Here is a 22,514-nt window from a genome sequence, read left to right as displayed (position 1 = left end):
AAATGAAAATTCTGTCAGTATTTACTCACCCCCATGTTGTTCCAACCCCGTAAGACCTTCGTTCATCTTCGGAACACACATTAAGATATTTAAGATATTAAGATCGCTCCTGCATACAGTCCATAGGCTTCTTGAGGGACTGGCTCTTGCTGTCCTCGAAAAGTAATTAAAGACATCGTTAAAATAGTCCAAGTGACTACAGGGGCTCAATCTTAAGTTTATCAAACGACGAGAACACTTTTGTGCGCAAAAAAACAACAAAAATAACGACTTTATTTCAACTATTCGTTTATTTCTCCCTCTGTGCGAGTCAGGTTACTAGTTTAATAGCGTAAGCTTCTGTTATTGTACGTCACACGCATCACACACACATGACCAGCGTCGGCCAATAGTGAGCCTACGTGTGACGTAGCTCTACGCAATCACACTACGTTAACTGACTTACAGGCTCATGGAGAAGGAAGTGAATAGTTGAAATAAAGTCGTTATTTTTGTTGTTTTTTTGCGCACGAAAGTGTTCTCGTCGTTTGATAAACTTAAGATTGAGCCCCTGTAGTCACTTGGACTATTTTAACGATGTCTTTAATGACTTTTCGAGGACAGCAAGAGCCAGTCCCTCAAGAAGCCTATGGACTGTATGCAGGAGCGATCTTAATATCTTAAATATCTTAATTTGTGTTCCGAAGATGAACGAAGGTCTTACGGGTTTGGAACAACATGGGGGTGAGTAAATACTGACAGAATTTTCATTTTTGGGTGAACTAACCCTTTAAGAGAGAAGGGTTGACCGCTATCGGGTCCAGGAGAAGCTCAACTGGAATCAAAAGAGAGTGAACCCGTGGCAACCAACATATCTCTGGCTAAAATATTTTCTTTTGGGGAAAAGTATCTTGTTTCGGGTATACAAGGTTGGCTGAACCATACTGGGTGGGTCTGGTCCCGGCTGGGGTGTGGGTTTATAGACTTAAAACAGAGGATCCGGGTGCCCGGGTTGAGCAGGACAAGTGGATCTGGGGTTGCTTGAATTGTTGTGGCAAAAATCCTTTCAAACATCATCACTGCGTAAGAGACACTCAGAGTCAAGTTAATAAAAAGAGAAGTATTTTATTCTTGCAAGAATAGACCCAGTCGCCAGCACAGCAATTACACTGTGGCGTGAGTGAGACGCCTTCAGGGAGACACGAGACAGCTCTTATAGTCTTTTCAAGGTTCCTCTTCCCCCGCTGTACGTTTCACCCACCTAGATAAAGCGCTTACTGCTGTTTTAGTCTCTACATAAGGACACAAACTGGAATTGAAATAAACTGGCCAAAACTTACCATCCCTAATGTCAGAGGTCCAGTCCCATATGTTCCTGATATGGCACCGACAACCACGTAGACATCTATATTTTACTCATGGAATAGGTTCAATGGAAACACATGGCTCAGACTACCTAGCAATCTTCACTAATGATTCAAATTTCCATAACAATCTGTATTGTAAGGAGTGCTGAATAAATAAAGATGACTTGACAGCTTATGATATTCTGGTCCTTAGACCTTAAATATTCGTTCACAGTATTTTCCAACCAATTTATGACCTGCCGAGACTACTTGTAAAATCAATCTCTCCTTAACAAGGGGCAAATACAAAACCTTAAACCTGAAAAATCACCCCAAACTCATGGAGTGTATATATCGTTTTATTGAATCAGGATGTACTAAAATATACAGAACACTGACACTTGCCAATCCAGCGGCAACATAGAGATGTCATGATATAGAGAAATCCTCAATTATTTTCTTCCAGATTTCATTTCATGGACGGTGAAACCAAACTGGGTAACACTTTACCTGAGGGGGTGTACATAAGACTGACATGACACCTTCATAATCATGACACACAGGAGGTTTTATGCAAATTTATGACAACCGTCATGCAAATATGAAATTGTTTCAACCAATACACCATAAAGTGTCAAAAATATGTCATAAACATGACATAGTAGATTCATTATCAAACTTAAGAAACCACTTAGCTTTATGGGTTAACATTACATTAAACTGTCATGAGGTTGGCTTTGACATTGGCTGTCATGAGGCCATTATAACTGTGTCATGAATATTGACTACAGCGGTACTAATTGAAATTGCCATTAAATGTTATAATGGCTTCTTGACAGTCAATGTCAAAACCAACCACCTGACAGTTTAATGTAATGTTAACAAATAAAGCTAGGTGGTTTCTTAAGTTTGATCATTAATCTGCTATGTCATGTTTATGACAGGTTGTGATGTCTTAGTAATGTCAAGTTGTCATGACAAAGACATCTCAAACAATGTCATATTTGCATTAAAAATGTAATAACTGAGCCAAAGACACTTCATATTAGACCTACTTCATATTCATAACATATGTCATGTCATGGTTATGAAGGTGTCATGTTAGTCTTATGCACACCCCTTCAAGTAAAGTGTTACCAGAAAGATTCTTTTACCCTGATATTCATTAATTCTTGCTAGGGTGTGTGTGTGTGTGTGTGTAGAGAGAGAGATGTGGGTACAATGTGCTTCCTACTTTCAGAAACCCAATTAATCCAGCTTTATTTTAATGTTGTAGGTAGTATTTACAACAAAAAGTCCAAAAATATTTTTCAGATTTTCCAGTTCTGGGATTCATAGTAAGAAAGGTTCAACAAAGGTTCTTTCAAAAAAAAAAAAAAGAAAAAAAAAAAAAGAAGAAAAAAGAAAGAACGACAACCACACACACACAAAAAAAAAAAGATTAGAAAAAAAGATAACACTGTTCATCTTCTTTCTCTGATAAAAGTTGTTAGCAGTTATTTTCAATATGTAATTCTTTCTGTATTAAAAAGAGCTTTGCTGATCGGTCATCCAGCTTTCTCACAGTAGGCGTTTGACCAACACATCTTTCAGCACTGCTCAGCTGTTATTAGACTTTAAGACTGCGGTATGAGGAATAAATAAAAACAATGGCTCTGTAAAGAAAGCTGCTGAGGACAACAGCTCTAAACCGATGTAAGAACAAGAGTCACGACAGACACAAACGTCTTTGGTCCCGGGAAGATAACATCTCCCATTCCATCTGACAGATTCGATTCAGACATGTTTTCAGAGTTTAAACATACTGTAGCTTAAGTGGAGTCCTCCTTTTATCCGTCGATCTTCTGGGCTCTTGAAGAATGCTGTGCTCACATGATTCATTTAGTTGCATAGTTTAGTGCAAAAAAAAAAATGACCCTTTTGAAATCATTCAATCTGCTGTAAAACCTATGTTGTAAAATGAATTAGAAAATAATAGACCACGAATAAAAAAAAAGCATGTTCCAGTTTGATGCGTTCAAAACGAAAGGCTGTGAACGTCCACATCGCTCTCTCTGTTACTATCCTGTGTGTGATTGTAACGTGAGTTTCTGACATAGTGAACACACACCTCGATAAGAAACAAGCACTTTAGGACATCTGAACGCACTTCCACGCTCTGAATCCACAGTTTCCACGACTCTCGCGGACATCTCGCGAGCGCTCAACCTCGCCGTTTCCTCATCGTCCGCTTCAGATTGCCGATGTGTTTCAGTCTCCACAGCGACACACCATTAACAGGTTGCGGTCTTCAAACGACCCCGTTCTCAGTTCAGCTCACGTGGCCACTAGGGGTCCTCGTCCATATCGTCCAGGTTTGGAGCCATGATGAAGTGCTTAGGGTACATCAGACTGTGCTCGAAAGCGTACTTTTCCCAGCGGGCGTCATCGCTCTCGTGGGTGATGTAGCGTTCCCCTCTGCGCGTCTCAAACTCTCGCAGATCAAGCCACGTCTGGTAGTCCTGGGACAGCGCACACATGGACAGGTTGAGGTATAAAACCACAAACATTCAGAAGGGATTTACAGGTCTCTAGGCTGCTTACCTGTAGCCATGGATGACTGAGAGTCTTATCCACACTGTAACGCTTCCTCATCTTCACTTGGAGAAGATTGTTGATCAGATCTGTAGCTATAGAGTTCAAATACACAATAAGGGTGCTTTAAAATTACTGATGTAGGCCGCATTTACCAAAAGACCTTTACTTCTTTTAAATCAAAAATGAGAGAGTACACTTTCATTCTAGGTTTATGTACATATCAGAGATATACTTATAAGAAAGACAAATATACACTCACCTAAAGGATTATTAGGAACACCTGTTCAATTTCTAATTAATGCAATTATCTAATCAACCAATCACATGACTGTTGCTTCAACGCATTTAGGGGTGTGGTCCTGGTCAAGACAATCTCCTGAACTCCAAACTGAATGTCAGAATGGGAAAGAAAGGTGATTTAAGCAATTTTGAGCGTGGCATGTTTGTTGGTGCCAGACGGGCCAGTATTTCACAATCTGCTCACTTACTGGGAATTATTATGCACAACCATTTCTAGGGTTTACAAAGAATGGTGTGAAAAGGGAAAAACATCCAGTATGCGGCAGTCCTGTGGGCGAAAATGCCTTGTTGATGCGAGAGGTCAGAGGAGAATGGGCCGACTGATTCAAGCTGATAGAAGAGCAACTTTGACTGAAATAACCACTCGTTACAACCGAGGTATGCAGCAAAGCATTTGTGAAGCCACAACACGCACAACCTTGAGGCGGATGGGCTACAACAGCAGAAGACCCCACCGGGTACCACTCATCTCCACTACTAATAGGAAAAAGAGGCGACAATTTGCAAGAGTCACCAAAATTGGACAGTTGAAGACTGGAAAAATGTTGCCTGGTCTGATGAGTCTCGATTTCTGTTGAGACATTCAGATGGTAGAGTCAGAATTTGGCGTAAACAGAATGAGAACATGGATCCATCATGCCTTGTTCCCACTGTGCAGGCTGGTGGTGGTGGTGTAATGGTGTGGGGGATGTTTTCTTGGCACACTTTAGGCCCCTTAGTGCCAATTGGGCATCGTTTAAATGCCACTTCCTACCTGAACATTGTTTCTGACCATGTCCATCCCTTTATGACCACCATGTCCCCATCCTCTGATGGCTACTTCCAGCAGGATAATGCACCATGTCTCAAAGCTCCAATCATTTCAAATTGGTTTCTTGAACATGACAATGAGTTCACTGTACTAAAATGGCCCCCACAGTCACCAGATCTCAACCCAATGGAGCATCTTTGGGATGTGGTGGAACGGGAGCTTCGTGCACAAATCTCCATCAACTGCAAGATGCTATCCTATCAATATGGGCCAACATTTCTAAAGAGTGCTTTCAGCACCTTGTTGAATCAAAGCCACGTAGAATTAAGGCAGTTCTGAAGGCGAAAGGGGGTCAAACACAGTATTAGTGTGGTGTTCCTAATAATCCTTTAGGTGAATGTAATTGGTATATAACTTGGCATATACTTACAGATATACAGATAATATATTTGGCCTATACTTGAAATGCATAATTAATCCTAGTAAAGCCTGACAAATCAAAGCTAGAAAAATCAATATATGAAGAGTTCAGATGCAAAAGCCTCTAAATGCCATTTGAAATGTTCTTCTTTAATGATGATTTTTATCAAGCTTGTATATTTAAGTTCAGTCATTTCACTTAAATGGCAATGATAATTACCTATTAATTGTTATTTAAGTGAAATTACTGAACTTATATATACAAGTTTGATAAAAATCATCATTAAAGAAGAAAATTTCAAATGGCATTTAGAGGCTTTTGCATCTGAACCCTTCATATAAAAAAAGATGAAATGTAGATAGACTGTAATGTAAATAAATTAGACTTTATAGCAGTATAATAGACTACTTACATAAAATCCATAGAAATAGTAGTCATTCTATATCTGCTAATAATATTTATTAAGTCTTATTAAGATGATATTTAAATGCTCTGAGTTTTTATTGAGAGATAAACAACGATGACTAAACGTTCCTCAAAAGCCAGATGGATCATATTTGATTCTCACATTTAAACATGATTTTTCAAAAAAAAAAAAAAAATGAAATAATGCATGTTTATTTTGAAACATTACTAACAATATAAAGGTTAAACTTACGTTTACTTTATAAAAATCAGTAAAGATTTCACAGCAATAAGACCATGAGCTGACCGTGGACGTTTGTACAATTATACAATTAGACTTGATAAAAAAAAGTATAAACGATCGATCAGACGACAGAGAGCATGTGGTAGATTGTGTTTAATTTTTTTTCTTCCGCTCATTTATTTAATAAATAACCTACAGTAGAAACAGTAATATTGTGAAATATTGTGTGAAATTTGAAATCTAAAATGCAATTTACTCCTATAATGCAAAGCTGAAATTTCACATGATCCTTCATAAATCATCGATGTTAATATGCTGCTCAACAAACATTTATTATTATATCAATGCTGAAACAGTTGTGCTGCTTAATATTTTTATGTAAACCACACTTCTTTTTAAATTTTTTAAGATTCTTTGATGAATAGAAAATGTTGAATTAAATTCAATAACTAGAATCTGGAACAGAACTGCAGTAATATAAATGTAAACCAGATATAGAGCTGTACAGAGGGTTCCTTCACAAACAGTTCAACAATAAATGAAACTAATGGAATGATGAATTTGAGTATAATTGCTCCCACAAAAATAAACCAAGCAATAAAACTAAATCATAATGATGTGAAACGTAGAGACAGAGAAATGACATTTATAGAGTTGTAGAGGAGTAGGACAGACTGAAATTGGGAGAGGCTGGTATAATCTCTCAGGTCTCGGGCGGAAAGAACTATTCTAAACACACATGGGGGTGGACAGTCTGCTCTTTGTCTGACACACACCTAGACATCTCCCTCTAAAAGATAGAAACCACGCAGTGTAGCACACACACACCTCAGCCGTTTGTAAAACACTCATACAGTGTTAGAGCCTTAAAGACCAGTTTATATTTGGCTGCAACTATTTTATCCCATGGTTTTTGCAGGGGACTTACCGTCGGCAGAGATCTCTTTCCAGGGTGTCGACGGGTACATGAACGCTGCATTCTGGATTTGGTCATTAATATCCTCGTCCTCATTAAAGGGGAAGGTGCCACTCAAACTGACGTAGATAATGACTCCCACTGACCACATATCTAGGGAACGGTTGTAGCCTTTGCTGCGCAGCACCTCCGGGGCCAAGTACGCTGGCGTTCCCACCACCGAGCGCCGGAAAGACTTCTCCCCGATGATCCGAGCAAACCCAAAGTCGCACAGTTTTACCTGGAACATGAGAGCAAAGCGGTCGATGTGTTGTTACAGGAGATTTCAAATGTGGATTTCCAGACGTGACCCAAAGCATTTACTCCAATGAGAAGTCAATACTTCAATATAAATAGGATATTTTGGCAAATAAAGTGGTAAAATATGTTTTGCAATCATGCCGCTTCGTTAAATTGAGGTTTAAAAGTGGTAGTTGCATAGTCTGTCAATGGAGGGACCAAAAGCTCTCAGATTTCATAAAAAAATATGAGTTCAGATTATGAATGAAAATCTGATGGGTTGGAATGAATCGAGGGTGAGTAATTAATGACTGAATTACCATATTGGGGTGAACCATCTCTTTTAAAAACACAATTGCATGTATCTGGTTTTCTGATGTTGTTTAACGGTCACAAGACATGCAGGAAAACACATTAAAGATGTAATAGTTTCCTTGTAATTTTTCCAATTTGATTGTTTTCATATTAAATTATTTATTTGTTTTACTTTTTTTTGCTTTTCGTTTTATCAAGCATATTCCAGGTAAATCAAGTTTTATTACACGGCTCAGTGGAATACTTGACACATAAACGTGTAATAGACACGTTTTTTTTAATATTCAAATATTTAATATTCAATATTTTGTGTACAGTTGTTAAATGATGTCTGATATCGTGGACTCGCTCTCGTTTCATGCAAACGCAGCTGCTGCCATTTTGAGATGATTGATTGTACACTTTAATGGATTCATTTATAAGATAACAAACATTTAAAAACAGTTTAATCTCAAATCAATATCTCTTATCAGCATATTTATGTGTGCGAAATGCTGTGTAATAATAAGTGGTATGACTGAACCGTATCCCTTGAACGTCTGTCTAGTTTGAACTGTTCTCTCAGCGGAAGATTTGCATTTAAAGAGCTAATAAAATACAAAGTATTTACACTCATATCATTATTTCAACATATCAATATAATGCATCAAATGATTTACTAATGTGGTCAGGGACGTGCACAGGGGGGTTGCTCAGGTTGCCCGGGCAACTGCCCATATGCCCTTGTCGACTCAGGTTGCCCTTCTGAGGAAAAAAAAAATCGTACAATGGATGTAGAATTTCACGTAGGCCTAGACAAAAAATAATATAAAAATCACAAAGCCTCATTCACTTCCAAAAAAAAAAAAAAAAATTGAAAGTCAAACTGTTTCCACGAGACCATAGACTGCACACGACCGGTGCGTATGGTAAGGCACCGCAAATTACTCAGGCCGCGCCTCCATCTCGTGTCGCGCGCTAATTAATGTGTACGAAGTCCATGACAAAATGAAGCGAAACTATCCTTCTCGTCACGAAAAGAGGAAGAAGAAAAACATGAGAGTGAATTGCGGGAACATCATTCAGGTAAACTTGTGTTCTGTCCTCTAGTGTCAGCAAAGTTTGATGGTTTGTCTGGGCTGGCAGTGCATCTCTTGCATCACTTTTTGCCCGACAAAAGTGAAAGTAAAATACCATTATTTATTACGTTTTGTTTTTGATAAACGACAAAGTGCAACAACAGTGTTTGTTTACTGCAGCTCGGAAAACATAACCGCGTCGCGTGTGTTGCGTTCATATGCGCGTGCACGAAATGAAACTCGCATTTTTCAAGCAGAAATGTGGAGACCAGAGAAATACTGTACAATACGTGAATGATGGCACTTCAAAGTACACATTATAAAGACACTGATTATCTAGTCTCAGTGTAGTTAAAAACTCTAAACAACTGCACTAATTATGCAAGATATAAACCAATGTATTGGCAATTTGACATTGATTGACTATTGATTTATAGGCTATATTGAATTTAAAATGATGATTAGATGGACATTCTGGTCAATATGAATGCAAATCCCTCAGTAAATAACCATAAATCAAGATTTGCTTTAACATGCATAAAAAAAGATAATAATAAAAATCATAGGCTACTGATTCCGAAAATACCCTGGCTGTAGAGAGAACCAAAGTTAATCCCAAAAGCCAAAGTTCAGGGTTGTACTTTATTATTTTCTTCTTGTTTATGTTTACGTTAATATTCACTTATGTGAATGTTAATGTTATCTTAACATTCTATAAAAATGCTTTATTCAGTAAATATTGTTTGTTTGAACCTCATTCTGTTCTATATTGTTGTACTTATTCTTTGACTGTTTTGTTTAAAGGAGGGAGGATTGTATTGGGCGGTATTGAGTGGCAATGGCAAATGGTTTACATGGCTCATGGCATCACAGATCAGGTAGAGGGCCCCTTAGCAGAATTTTGCTTAGGGCCCCAGGGGGAGGTCAGGATTGGCAAAAAAAAAGAATTGTATTTTTTCCAGAAATCTAAGCGTTTTTTTATTTTTTCGAGTTTTTTCCATTCAATCCAGATTATTTCTTTTCAAATAAATAAATAAATAATTTAAAAAACAATAAACAACAATATTAAGAACTCTTTTGCTCATTTGTCTCATCTCTGACATTTTGCAATCTTTATAAATAATAATAAGACCATAAGATGAGGCATTGCGTTTGGACATAAACACGGCCAGATAAGGCAATTTGGAAGGGGACAAATTCAACTGAATAAATTCCTTCATATAGCCCGTGAGGGGGGAGGAGGGGGGGTGCCCTTTTTTCAGGTCAGAGCAACTGCCCCTCAAAATTCCTGTGCACGTCCCTGAATGTGGTAAGTAGCCCTGTAATAAGTAGAATAATGTACATCCAGCCGGTTGTTATCTCAGAATAAACCCCCATCAGAGTGATGCAAAAGCGTCCTGATCTCCCTGTCGGGGTTAATTCTGAGATAACAACCGGCTGGATGTACTGTACATTATTCATGTAAATCAATATATACGATATAGCAAATATCAGTGATTCTTTATATTGCTGCAAAACGTATATTATCACCCAGCTCTTTATATAAAGAAATACAGTATGTTGGTACAGTATACTCACTTAGAGCGATACATACTATAGCAAATCTCAACAGCTTGATTGTTTGTGTCCCAAAATGAAACTATATTATCGCCTAGCTCTAATCTGCTAAATGTGACTATAAGGCGTGAAGATAATTATAAATATCAACATCATGATTTTCTGTAAAGCAACATTGAAACAATGTTTATTGTGAAAAGTGCTTTACAAATAATTTTGACTTCACTTTATAACCCCTGAATTTATTATATAGTAATTAATAAAGGATAGCATGGATTATTCACTGTGGTTTACCTGAGGAAACGGCTCCGCAGACGCCAACAGCACATTTTCTGGCTTCAGGTCACAGTGAACAATGTTCTTGAAATGGAGATGTCGCAAAGCCACAAGGATCTATGACAGTAAAGCAGACACTTAATTCCACGCGTTTATCAACTGGATGGTGTTTCTAATGCTTTAACTGGCCAGCAATGTAATATCTACTTTAGATGTAAAGAAAAACCTTTGATTTGCAGACAACATGGCAAATTCTTACTTAGGAACCATGCTGTGCTAGAAAAAGTTTAGTTCAACACAGTAAAAGGTAAAACAGGCAAGAGGAAAAACAAAAAAAAGAAATGTTTGCTTAAGCTTAAGTACCTAAAACAAAAGGTACTGTCCATTATCCATCATTGACCTTATTCCATCTCATATTACATTACATTTAAAAGTTTGAGGTCAACTGCATTTTTTTTCTATTTAAAGAAATGAATACCTTTATTAAGCAAGTGGCTACAAGTTGCATTTTTACAAATAAAAATATATATTTTTTTTCTATTCTTAAAAAATAATCCTGAAAAAATGTTTCCCTGTTTTCACATACATATGTACGGAGGCGTATTGCATTCACTTGAAGAAAAAAAAAATCTACTCTGTTTTTCTGAATTAACGAGTTAATTTTTCATGAGAAAAAAAATTTACTCTGTTTTTCTGAATTAACGAGTTAATTTTTCATGAGAAAATTGTTTTTTGCTCTGTTTTTCTGAATTAATGAGTTAATTTTTCATGAGAAAAAAAAATTTTGCTCTGTTTTTCTGAATTAACGAGTTAATTTTTCATGAGAAAAAAATTTGCTCTGTTTTTCTGAATTAATGAGTTAATTTTTCATGAGAAAATTGTTTTTTTGCTCTGTTTTTCTGAATTAATGAGTTAATTTTTCATGAGAAAAAAGTTTTTGCTCTGTTTTTCTGAATTAATGAGTTAATTTTTCATGAGAAAAAAAATTGCTCTGTTTTTCTGAATTAATGAGTTAATTTTTCATGAGAAAAAAAATTGCTCTGTTTTTCTGAATTAATGAGTTAATTTTTCATGAGAAAAGAAGTTTTTGCTCTGTTTTTCTGAATTAACGCGTTAATTCAGAAAAACAGAGTAAAAAAAAAAAATTCCATGAAAAATTAACTCATTAATTCAGAAAAACAGAGCAAAATATTTTTTTTCTCATGAAAAATTAACTCGTTAATTCAGAAAAACAGAGTAGATTTTTTTTCTTCAAGTGAATGCAATACGCCTCCGTACATATGAAACTGTTTTCAGTCATAATAAAAAATGTTTCTTGAGCAGCAAATCATCAAATTAGAGTGATTTCTGAAGTTATTTTAAATTGTTATAATATTTTACAATATTCCTGTTTCTACTGTATTTTTAAGCAAGTAAATGAGCAAGAATAGGTATTTTTCAAAAACAGATCTGACAGATCTTACTGACTCAAACTTTGAAAGTAGTGTATGCTTTATTTGATAGGATGACAGTTGGGTTGTACAGGGTATAAAATTAACAACAAAAGCAACAACAATGTTCATTCCTTCAATGTTTAAACCAAAGCAAAGTCACTGACTATCAGGGTGAAATCCCAATCATTCAATGTTTCCATTTACTTTAACAGAAGCCCTGGCTCCTGACACCGCATCTTAACCACATGGCAGCAGCTCTGGGCTTTAGAGCTCCCGCGGCCCCACTGCTTTAATCAACCCACAGACTCGCCGCTCTAATTTAGCTCTAGATGACATCCAGATTACTACCTCATCTAAACAAAATGCACTTCAGAATTCAGAAATTTGACTTGAAGAGATAGGAGGAGAAGGAAAGTCTTAGCAAACCTGTGTGACCAGAAACTTGGTGTTGCGCTCTGGAAGTTTGCTCTTCTCGCTGGACAGGATCATCTCCAGCATGTCTCCATGGAGTTTCTCCATGACAACAAACACTCGTTCTGGAGTCTCAAACATCCGCTCTAGGTTTACAATGCCAGGATGGTGCAAATTCTACAAGAAAAAGAACAACCATGTCAAATATAAATAGGTGTCTTTGTTTCCGCAGTAGTTTCAATTTTGATATTTTTTACGTCAAAACGTTTGTGTCTATCAGTCATTTAATGGAGGTCTATGGTCACCACCTCAACAAATTAAACATGATCTAATGACTTGTAAATGTAAGTACACATTGATGGCCTAAGACACGAAACGAGCGGTTTGTGTGAGAAATGAACAGTATTTATATCGTTTTTAACTCTTGTAACCACAGCCACGTCCAAGTGATCTGAGGGTGCGGGCGCTTCGGTCTGCGCAAGCGCTGGAAATGATCTCTCGCGCGGTTGCGAAAAAAATCAACAATGTCTGTTGATATATTGTCTTCCATTGCGATTTCCTGTATATCTAAATATGTTTAGATCTTCACAGTGAAAGGTAACGCTTCCGAAATCTCTGTGTAAATAATGAGTGACGTACACGCACGAGAGAAAAGCCAGCGCCCTCAGATCACTTGGACGTGGCTGTGGTTACAAGAGGTAAAAACGATATAAATACTGTTCGTTTTCTCACACAAACCGCTCGTTTCGTGTCTTAGGTCATCAATGTGTACATTTACGAGTCATTAAATCATGTTTAATTTGGACTTCTCTGTGCATGCTCTTTGAGGTGGTGACCATAGACCTGCATTATATGACTGACAGACAAGAACAGTTTGACCTACAAATATCAAAATTAAAACTAGTGCAGAAACAAAGACACCTACATCTTGGATGCCCTTGAGGTAAGCTAAAACACACTAAAAATGATTTTTTTGACATGGTGTCCCCATCCACAACTCTTATCTTGCCATAATCACATTAAAAAGACTGATTACCTGTAAGATGGCAACCTCGTTCCTCAGCTGACTCTCCTGTTTGGTGGGAAATCTCATTTTGTCTATTACTTTGATGGCCACATCTCTGCCTGTTTTTCTATGTTTCCCTTGAAACAGAATGGAAACGCAGCACAAACACATTTTAAGGAAAAGATTTAACAAAAAAAGGCTTTTAGGTTTTAAGTTATAAAACAACAGATCATTCACAATAGAGATGAAATGTATTTGGTGTGTACAGAGTGTATATTATAAATAGTATATGTAAGTTGGACACTGTATATAAACCGTACAAAAGAAACCCAAAAAGAGCAAACTTGTAAGATCGGATAATAATCCAGCTACTTATAAAATAATTTCATACTAATCTTTTTATATTTGATAAGAATTTATATTGTAAGATTTATATAATGAGAGAAATGATTTTAGAATGTCAGAAGAATAATAGACTGTAAGATATGGGAAATTAGCAGATATATATGGCCAGTAATATAGTTTAACAGTCATTATTCTTAAATATTTGAAAACTGACCCATCAGAATAAAGTAATCCATTGTGTGGTGTGCTATTATTTTAGTATCATTCAGATACTATTATAGTTTTTATTCATATTTTCAAATAGTTTATTCTTCAAATAGTTATTTTCCTATTTCAGTTTTCCTTTTAATTTTTGTCACAATAAAATGTAGTTGTTTTTTTAAAAATGTCTATATACTTTTTATTATTTTTTAGTTATTTTCGTTTCATCAAGTCAAACTAATCGTAAAGGAGACATGTTAAATACTATAATAACCTTGGTGTTGTGTATTATATATAAATATTAGGGCTGTGCAAAGATTAATTGCGATTAATCGCATCGGAAATAAAATTTTGCGTTTACATAATACATATGTGTGTGTGCTGTGTATAATTTTGTATATATAAATACATATGCATGCATGTTTATATTTAATAATTATTTGCACATAAATACTGTATATATATACATATAAATACCTATCTATATATATATTTTATATATGAATATATATTGATATATATGAACACATTTTCTTAAATACATACAGCACACACACATACAGTATATTATGTAAACACAAACTTTTATTTTCGATGTGAAAAATCGAAATTAATCTTCACACAGCCCTAATATATATATATATATATATATATATATACAAAGAATACTTAATTTTTCCTCTGTACCTCCATAAACGATGCCAAACTGTCCCGAGCCCAACACTTCATCAGCAAATATCTGATAGATTGAGCTGATGTCCTAAAGGCAAACCAAGTTGAAGGCAAATATTAAAATCAACTATAATTTATTCACAATTATAATATACCGGTAACACTTTACAATAAGGTTCGTTAGTTAACATTAGTTAACTACATTAGTTAACATGAACTAATAATGAATAGCACATATACAGCATTTGTTAATCTTTGTTAATGTTATTTTCAACATTTACTAATACTTGATTAAAATCTTGTTATCATTAGTTAATGCACCATGAACTAACATGAACAAACAATGAACAGCTGTATTTTCATGAGCTAACATTAACAAAGATGAACAAATGCAGTAACAAATGTATTGCTCATGGTTAGTGCATGTTAGTAAATACATTAACTAATGTTAACTAATGAACCTTATTGTAAAGTGTTACCAATATACCAGTACATTCAACCCAATAACAATTTCTCAGTCTATTTTCTCTCTCAGATTTTCATAATTTTCTTGCGGTGTGACTTGACCATGGCCATGACCGAACAAGCAGAAGTGTGTATAATAAGGGTTGCAATTGTGAAATATTGTCAGTAAACACAGTCGAAACTCACCACATTTTCCTGGATTTGACTGTTAGATACAGAAATGCTGATGGACAGTTCCTCTGCAACACACACACAAAACAAAATACCGATATTTGGATTAGCCTTGGCATTTCATAATAGGTGAAATGAGTTCAAAATTGTACAGTATGTGGGAAAATGTGAGGCAGAAAAATATATAATTTTAATTAGAATCACATCCAACACAAATTGTGCATCAATTTAGTTTAAGTATCAAATATCAATTTGATTGCCGTATCTATTTGTATCAATTTGATTACCGTAGACAATTTTTCCTAGCCTACAAATCTAGACGCACCCTAGTGGCAACAAATTTGATTTTGCACCCAGGGTGGTCTAGCAGCTCTCCGTTGGCTTTCGAGCTGGAAGAACCAAACTCTAGTCGGGCCAATCACATCGTGTATAGAGTCGGCTGGCGGGCTTTACGACGGAGTTGCGACTTTTCCCTGCTATTTGGGAACGGCGGTCTTTCGAATCTTTTGAAAAAGCTCTGGTTGGTTGTAGCGCTATCCTATTGCGTGCAGAGGGAATTTGAAAGACAACTGTTTATCCCGCCCCTCAGATACCCCTTTTCCACCAAAGCATTTTGAGAGCCAGTGCCTGCGCGCAAACCACTTCTTTGTGTTTCGACAGCCAAAGAACCGGTTCCAAAGCGGCACCAACTCTTTGCTGGACTAGAACCGTTCTTTTACCACATCATGCCAGGCTGATATATTCCACCATCCTTTTTCTGTTTGCCAGTGCAAAATGTGAAAATAATTTAACCCCTTAGCTGTCACCCCCCTTTTTGAGAATGCACTATTCAAACTTAAATGGTTGTAATTTAAGAATGCTTTGGAATATATACCCAAGTTTGGTCTTGTTTTAAAGAAAACACTCAGCAGAATATTGTTAAAGTGAAAATTCTTCAAAAAATGAAAGTATGAAAAAGTTATGGAAGTTTAAATTTACATTAAATTAAATATACTGTACTATATATTTTTATTTTATATAAAATATATATTTTATAAAATATTTTTTACTCTAAAATTTCTATAAAATCAAAGCCATACATCTTATCAAGTTATGTTCCAAATTTGAAGTTCCCATGAGATTTTGTTTAGGCGTAGTACCAAAAATAGCCACCGGGTGCCATTGAATTCCATTGAATTTAGTTGTATACATTCTGCCGTAACAAATTAATACATTTCTGTCCAAATATCAATTCTGTCACAAAATTTGGAACCTTGAGACTCTGACCTTTCTGACAATATCAGTTTTGTCAAGATTAGAAAAGGTTTTGATCATAAATTATGAAATATAATGATGCCCAAAAGGGGAGGAGCCTGATAAAATAAGTACCGTTTCTATGGTAACGCAACTTTCAATTATAAAACAGTTTTCACAGGATGAATTCTGAGTTTATAAGCTTTCAAATGATACCTAATTTATGATAACTACTAAAATATGTGATATAATAAAAAAAAGCGATAAAAAATAATATTATATTTTAGAGGATAATAAATATAAATATTATCATTTTTAAAGGATAATATTGTACTATAATTTCTTATTTTTTATTGAAAAATGCTAGATTATATGTTGATTATGAACTTTTAGCATAAAAACAGAAGTTTCAATGATTAAAAGTGGGTTCATCAACTTTTTGTGACAAAGGTCAAAACTCCTGTTATGATGCAGATTTTTTGAGGTGCACTCTTGTCATAAATTCATCAATTACTCTTCCTACATAATTTTTAACACAAAACAGGGGTAGAATATCTATTTAGAAGTCTTAGACCTTTCCAACAATATATAATTTGACATAATTAGATTAGGATTTAATAGAAATATAGTGAAGTAAAGTTAGCGTAAAGTAAAGCGTCCCGGTACCGGGACGGTGACAGTTAAGGGGTTAAGCAAATCCTATCTGAAATATATAATAAATTGCACATTACTAGAATGACAAGAAGGGTGAGCTAGACATAGTAATTGTAAAGGTGGTTTTTTTTTTCTGTTTATTTTTTGGGTTGGATTTGCCCTGGCTTCACTTGTCTTCAGACAAGCTCTTAATTAAGAATGTCATTCATCCCTGGGATGAAATCTCCTCTGAATACTGAATTAAAAGTGTGTTTGTTTCATAACTAAACAGCTTTCATTAATCCAGACCTGTCAAACCTCTTTAATCTTCTGTCTCTCAACACAATTAAATGGAGGTGCATCAGGATATTAAAGACTAAAGCTCAGCCGTTCACTCTCCAGAATGGAGCTGCAAATCTGCCCACTCTTTTTTTTTTTTTATCCATTTCATACAAAACTAAATAAAAATTGCATTCTTGAATCTTCTTGAATCCTAATCTGTGGTGTGGAAGCCACACTCGTCTCAGTTTGTACCATTGCATCATCAATGACTGCTAGTTTGAACATGTAAGATTTCCAAACGTATGAATGAATGAATGCATTTATATAGTGCTTTCATATGTACTCCTGTACTGTACACACCCAAAGCACTTTACTGTACATAGGCTTTCATCACATGCGAGTTAAAATCAAAAATACAGTAAGTGACATCAATTTAAAAGAACTGTTTTCTATTTTACAATATTTTAAAATATAGTTTATTCCTGTCACATGATCCTTCAGAAATCATTCGAATATGCTGATTGAGTGCTAAAGAAACATTTCTCATTAATATTAATGTAATATCAAACCTGCTTTTTTTTCAGGATTTTTCAACATTTAAAAGAACAGACTTAATTTGAAATAATCACTTTACAGTCACTTTTGATCAGTTTAATGCATCTTTGCTGAACATAAGTATGAATGTCTTTAAAAAACAGAACACCTTGAACTGTACATTAAATAATACATGAATGGACACAAGAGATATCTACTGATTTTTGGATTTGACATTTTTATTTTTTTGGGTGTAATAGTGCTTTGACAAACAACTGAGAATAATGTCTGCACCAAAATGTTAAACCGAACCTTTTTATTAACAGTTATTAACAACCATCATAGGTGTATATAACTTCTTTCTTTCAGCCGAAAACAATCGTTATATATCAAAAAATATCCTGGGTCTTCCCAGCTTTGTGATTACATTTTTGAAAGAAAAATATCCCCATTTAAAACCTTGTAATCTATAATCACTGGCTTCCAGCACGGCTGGTTCTGGTAGAAGGGCGACCTCTGACCCCACATATGCGTAGGACGCATGAAGTAGGCGTTAGCATTAGCTTAGTTGAGAATTGAAGAACGCAGAAGTGCAGAGGATAGAGTAAAAAAACAATGGTCACAAATTAGAAGTCTAAAACTAGAAGAAAGAAAAAGGAATACATTTCAAAGAAAAATTAGGGATTTCAGTATAAGAGAAGAGAAGCTACGTCCAACGTAAAGTCCTCGACTCTCTCATGAACGCGTGTGCAGCCGTTGGTGGAAGCCAGTGATTATAGTTTATAAGGTTTGAAATATGAATATTTTTTATTAAAACCAATCACTTCACTTCAGAAGGCCTTTATTAAAGGATTAGTTCACTTTTGAAAAAACTTTTGCTGATCATTTACTCACCCCCATGTCATCCAAGATGTCCATGTCTTTCTTTCCTCAGTCGAAAAGAAATTAAGGTTTTTGATGAAAACATTCCAGGATTTTTCTCCATATAATGGACTTCAATGGGAACCGGATGGTTCAAGGTCCAAACGACAGTTAATAACAGTTTCAGATGCAGCTTCAAATGTCTTTAAACGACACCAGACGATGAATAAGGGTCTTATCATGCGAAACGATCGGTTGTTTCAAAACTTATTCCAAAAATATAACTTTTCTAAGGACAAATGCTAGCCTTTCTCCATTCTGTGAGGCGCGTTTGTAACGTCACGTAATACGTAATTACGTTCAAAAGGTCACGGGCGACGTAGCCAGAAGTACAGAGTCAGAGTGTTTACAAGTTGAACGCATAGGTTGAACGTGAAAACTAACTCAAACGCCGTTTACAAAAAAGGAATTAAAAGGTAAAACAACGATGTCGGACGATTTTGATTCTGTACTTCCGGCTACGTCGCCCGTGACCTTTTGAACGTAATTACGTATTACGTGACGTTGCAAACGCGCCTCACAGAATACAGCAAGGCTAGCATTTGTCCTTAGAAAAGTTACATTTTTGGAATAAGTTTTGAAATAACCGATCGTTTCGCATGATAAGACCCTTATTCATCGTCTGGTGTCGTTTAAAGACATTTGAAGCTGCATCTGAAACTGTTATAACTGTTGTTTGGACCTCGGTTGGACCTGGTTCCCATTGAAGTCCATTATATGGAGAAAAATCCTGGAATGTTTTCATCAAAAACCTTAATTTCTTTTCGACTGAGGAAAGAAAGACATGGACATCTTGGATGACATGGGGGTGAGTAAATTATCAGCAAAAGTTTTTTCAAAAGTGAACTAATCCTTTAACTCCCTGGAGCCGTGTGGAGCTTCAAAACTCGGGCACTATTCAATGCCATTACAAAGCTGTGAATATTATTTAAAGGGCACCTATTATGGAAAATTCACTTTTACATGGTGTTTGAACATAAATGTGTGTTGGCAGTGTGTGAGCAAAACCACCCTAGAATGATAAAAATCCACCAAGTGTTTTTTTACAATCTCAATAAATCATATGCACTGTGTCAGAACGAGCTGTTCTAAGATTCAGCACTTTGTGACGTAGAATTGAGCAAGGGGTTTGATTGACAGTGTGGTTGTGGCATAGACCCCGCCCTCGGTGATCTGTACGCCGCTTGTGGTACAGTATATATTTTTATATATTGTGGTATATATTTTCCCGTCTGTCGAATTAAGGATGGTGTTGTTGAATTTTTAAGACAAGTCCATTGTTTATTCCTACCTTAGTTACACGTGTGTACGAGTTTGATTAGTAATATATGTTTTATAGGTGTACAAGTGGTAACTGTGACAAAATGCCAACGGAGTTTGATGACATCTGCTGCAAATAAATACAAAAACTACTGTCACACCTTTAAATTAAATCATTTTTTGTTGTGTATAGTTCGTTTGAAATTGTTTTCATCCAAACAACTTTATTTAATATACTTCATTTTTACCATGAATATAGCCTTACAAGCTGCCATGTTGTGTAAAAGAAATCGTTGCCAAGCATTACAATTTATTAAAAGCTGATTATATGACTGCACATTAAATTATTACTGCCTCAAGCCAATGTATAGGTTTGTCAACGAATTATCGACAAACGATACTCTTCCTCTTCTCCGTGGGAGCTCAACAAGACAACGCCCCCTTTTTTGTGCATTCCTTTGGACGGAGATTAGTCAAAAAACCTTTCTAATTACGTCATTAAAAAAGGAAGAGGGCTGTAGTCCAAACCGGACGTTCACTGTAGGCTTTGAAAGGGAACTTCTGGTAAATAAAATATCTCGCTAGGCATTGAGCTTTATAATTTTACAGGTAATGTTTATGCTCTAACAGCAACATTACACACTCACTAAAGTTTGAAAAATGGAATCGCAAAGAACGGGACCTTTAACATATTTGTATAACCGCCTCATTACATGTTAAAGTTACTGTATTTCTAAAAAAGAGTGTCATAAAGTGCCAGAAATATACAATTTTGGTCTTTTACTCCCAGAAAGCTATCAAACGACTTTGGAACATACACTTTAAAAAATTTTTTTTTTTAAATTGTAAAGAAAAACTAAGATCATTGGAGTACGTTTTCTAAGAAAACACTATTTCAGCCTTTTTTACTCCCAAATTCCACATTAAATCCAACGTGTTACTTGCCGTTTCCCAATAACTTGTGTAATTTACTGGCAATTTCGGAGTGAATCCAAATTTTCATACCATTTCTCAACCACTTTAACTTATGGAAAAGAACAGTATGAACACTTGACACGTTTTTTAAAGACTTTTGAAGACTTTAGTACTCACTGTGATCTTTATTCTGTCCCGCAGCGGCGCCCACGCTGGGCTGTGGTGTTACTGGAACGGGCATCAGGGCCTGGCGGATGGCCCTCTCCCAGCCCTGGGCCACCTCCAGCCCCACGCCTCCGGCCGCCAGCGCGGGGTTGTGTATGTGGAGGTGGGGGCCGCCGGTGTTCTCCCCAACATAGTACACCATGGTGGCTGTGATGACCTCAAAGCAGTGTGGATTGCCTCCCAGGGCTAAACTACTGAAGTCACGCGCAACCTCCACCTGCAAGATCTCTGACAGGGGAATCTCCTGCGGGTCAGACAATGAGTCAGAAATTCAGACACTGACTCGCCGACAGTTAGATAAGACCGTTTAAACAATCAGACAACCTTTGCTCTTTGAGTCTGGAGATGAGTCATTAAATGCTGAATAAAAGTTTGGCTTGAAAAAGTCTGAATCGATTCTATGGTGTCTGGCTGATGAAATGTAAAGAGTCCATGTAGTTCCAACAGATCTTCCTTATCACATGTCAAAAAAAGCCCCATCTACAAACGCAGATAAAGGTTGCCATCCAGAGTTAAGCGTCAATCTCCGTTGAGACGACGCAAAGCCTAATGTGCCGAGTCTGATAAAGACAGCCTCTTAAGAGTCCACCTTCTGCTCAGCCCCCAAACTTGCTCTCAGGAAAACAGTAGCTGTGGCCAATCAGAGCGAATGCTGCGCCTGCGGTCTTCTCTGAATATGAGATGAAGTGCTTGTGGTTTGGTGGGTGAATCATGTGACCCAACCCTATGAAGAGCCCCATGATTACAAGGCAGAGCGGCAGAAGCGCGTGTGTATACGTGTATGAGTGTGTAGGCAAGGCTCACTCTAGCCACTGATACATTATGAAGGAGATGGTCACACTTACGGGGGTGGGCTGCGGTTATCCCGAGAAAGGCCTGAAACCCCCCGTACCCAAAAACCAAAAGTAGAGGGCTTCAATCTTCAAAAGAGAACGCTATGATTTCCAAATGTGCAAATCTGACTGGTTCTGTTAAGTTATAGATGGAAATCAAATGCGTGATCATGTCTAACGCTGTACTTTTATAAGGTTTAAAGCATAAGCTTGTTTTGGGGATCATGTACCTTACTCGTTTTGATGAGAAGTGTGTGCTTTTTTGCCTCACAATCAATTTAGCTAAGAAAAAAATGTACAATATGGCTAAATGAGACAGTCTTTGTTACCGAATTGATCGGAGTTACTCTGTAGTGCTTCAATTATGGTGAATCTCTCCTACTTTGCAAGAGTAAAGTCTTTTAGGATTTAAGACCCGAGCAGAGCGCCAAGATGATAATAAAGTGGTGTGTAAAACAGTCTTAAACACACCCTGAAGTCTCACCCAGGGCGGTGAGGTTTCCTGACTTTAGTTTTACAGCTGGGAACACACTAGTTCTTTAAAACGTTC

At 36.4% G+C, this 22,514-nt stretch overlaps 1 protein-coding gene across 4 annotated transcripts in view; it reads right to left on the bottom strand.

Moving 5' to 3' along the window:
* Positions 1-1,645: 1,645 nt before the first annotated feature.
* prkd3 (protein kinase D3) overlaps positions 1,646-22,514 on the bottom strand; it is a 110,908-nt gene continuing 90,039 nt past the window's right edge. For all 4 annotated transcript variants that reach the window (XM_089120051.1, XM_089120052.1, XM_039674370.2 and 1 more), the window contains 9 exons: positions 21,084-21,375; positions 15,144-15,196; positions 14,508-14,580; positions 13,305-13,411; positions 12,284-12,445; positions 10,443-10,541; positions 6,952-7,219; positions 3,909-3,994; positions 1,646-3,826 (listed from right to left, as the gene is read on the bottom strand). In XM_089120051.1, coding sequence (XP_088976177.1) covers positions 3,653-3,826; positions 3,909-3,994; positions 6,952-7,219; positions 10,443-10,541; positions 12,284-12,445; positions 13,305-13,411; positions 14,508-14,580; positions 15,144-15,196; positions 21,084-21,375 — 1,314 coding nt within the window. In that variant the 3' untranslated portion in view covers positions 1,646-3,652. The remainder of the gene's footprint in view (positions 3,827-3,908; positions 3,995-6,951; positions 7,220-10,442; positions 10,542-12,283; positions 12,446-13,304; positions 13,412-14,507; positions 14,581-15,143; positions 15,197-21,083; positions 21,376-22,514) is intronic.

The sequence above is a fragment of the Pimephales promelas genome, chromosome 15, assembly GCF_988280905.1.
Source record: "Pimephales promelas chromosome 15, fPimPro1.hap1.1, whole genome shotgun sequence".
Classification (NCBI taxonomy): Eukaryota; Metazoa; Chordata; class Actinopteri; order Cypriniformes; family Leuciscidae; genus Pimephales; species Pimephales promelas.
The sequence above is the reverse complement of the archived record's forward strand: the minus strand, read 5'-3'. Positions and strand labels throughout refer to the sequence as shown.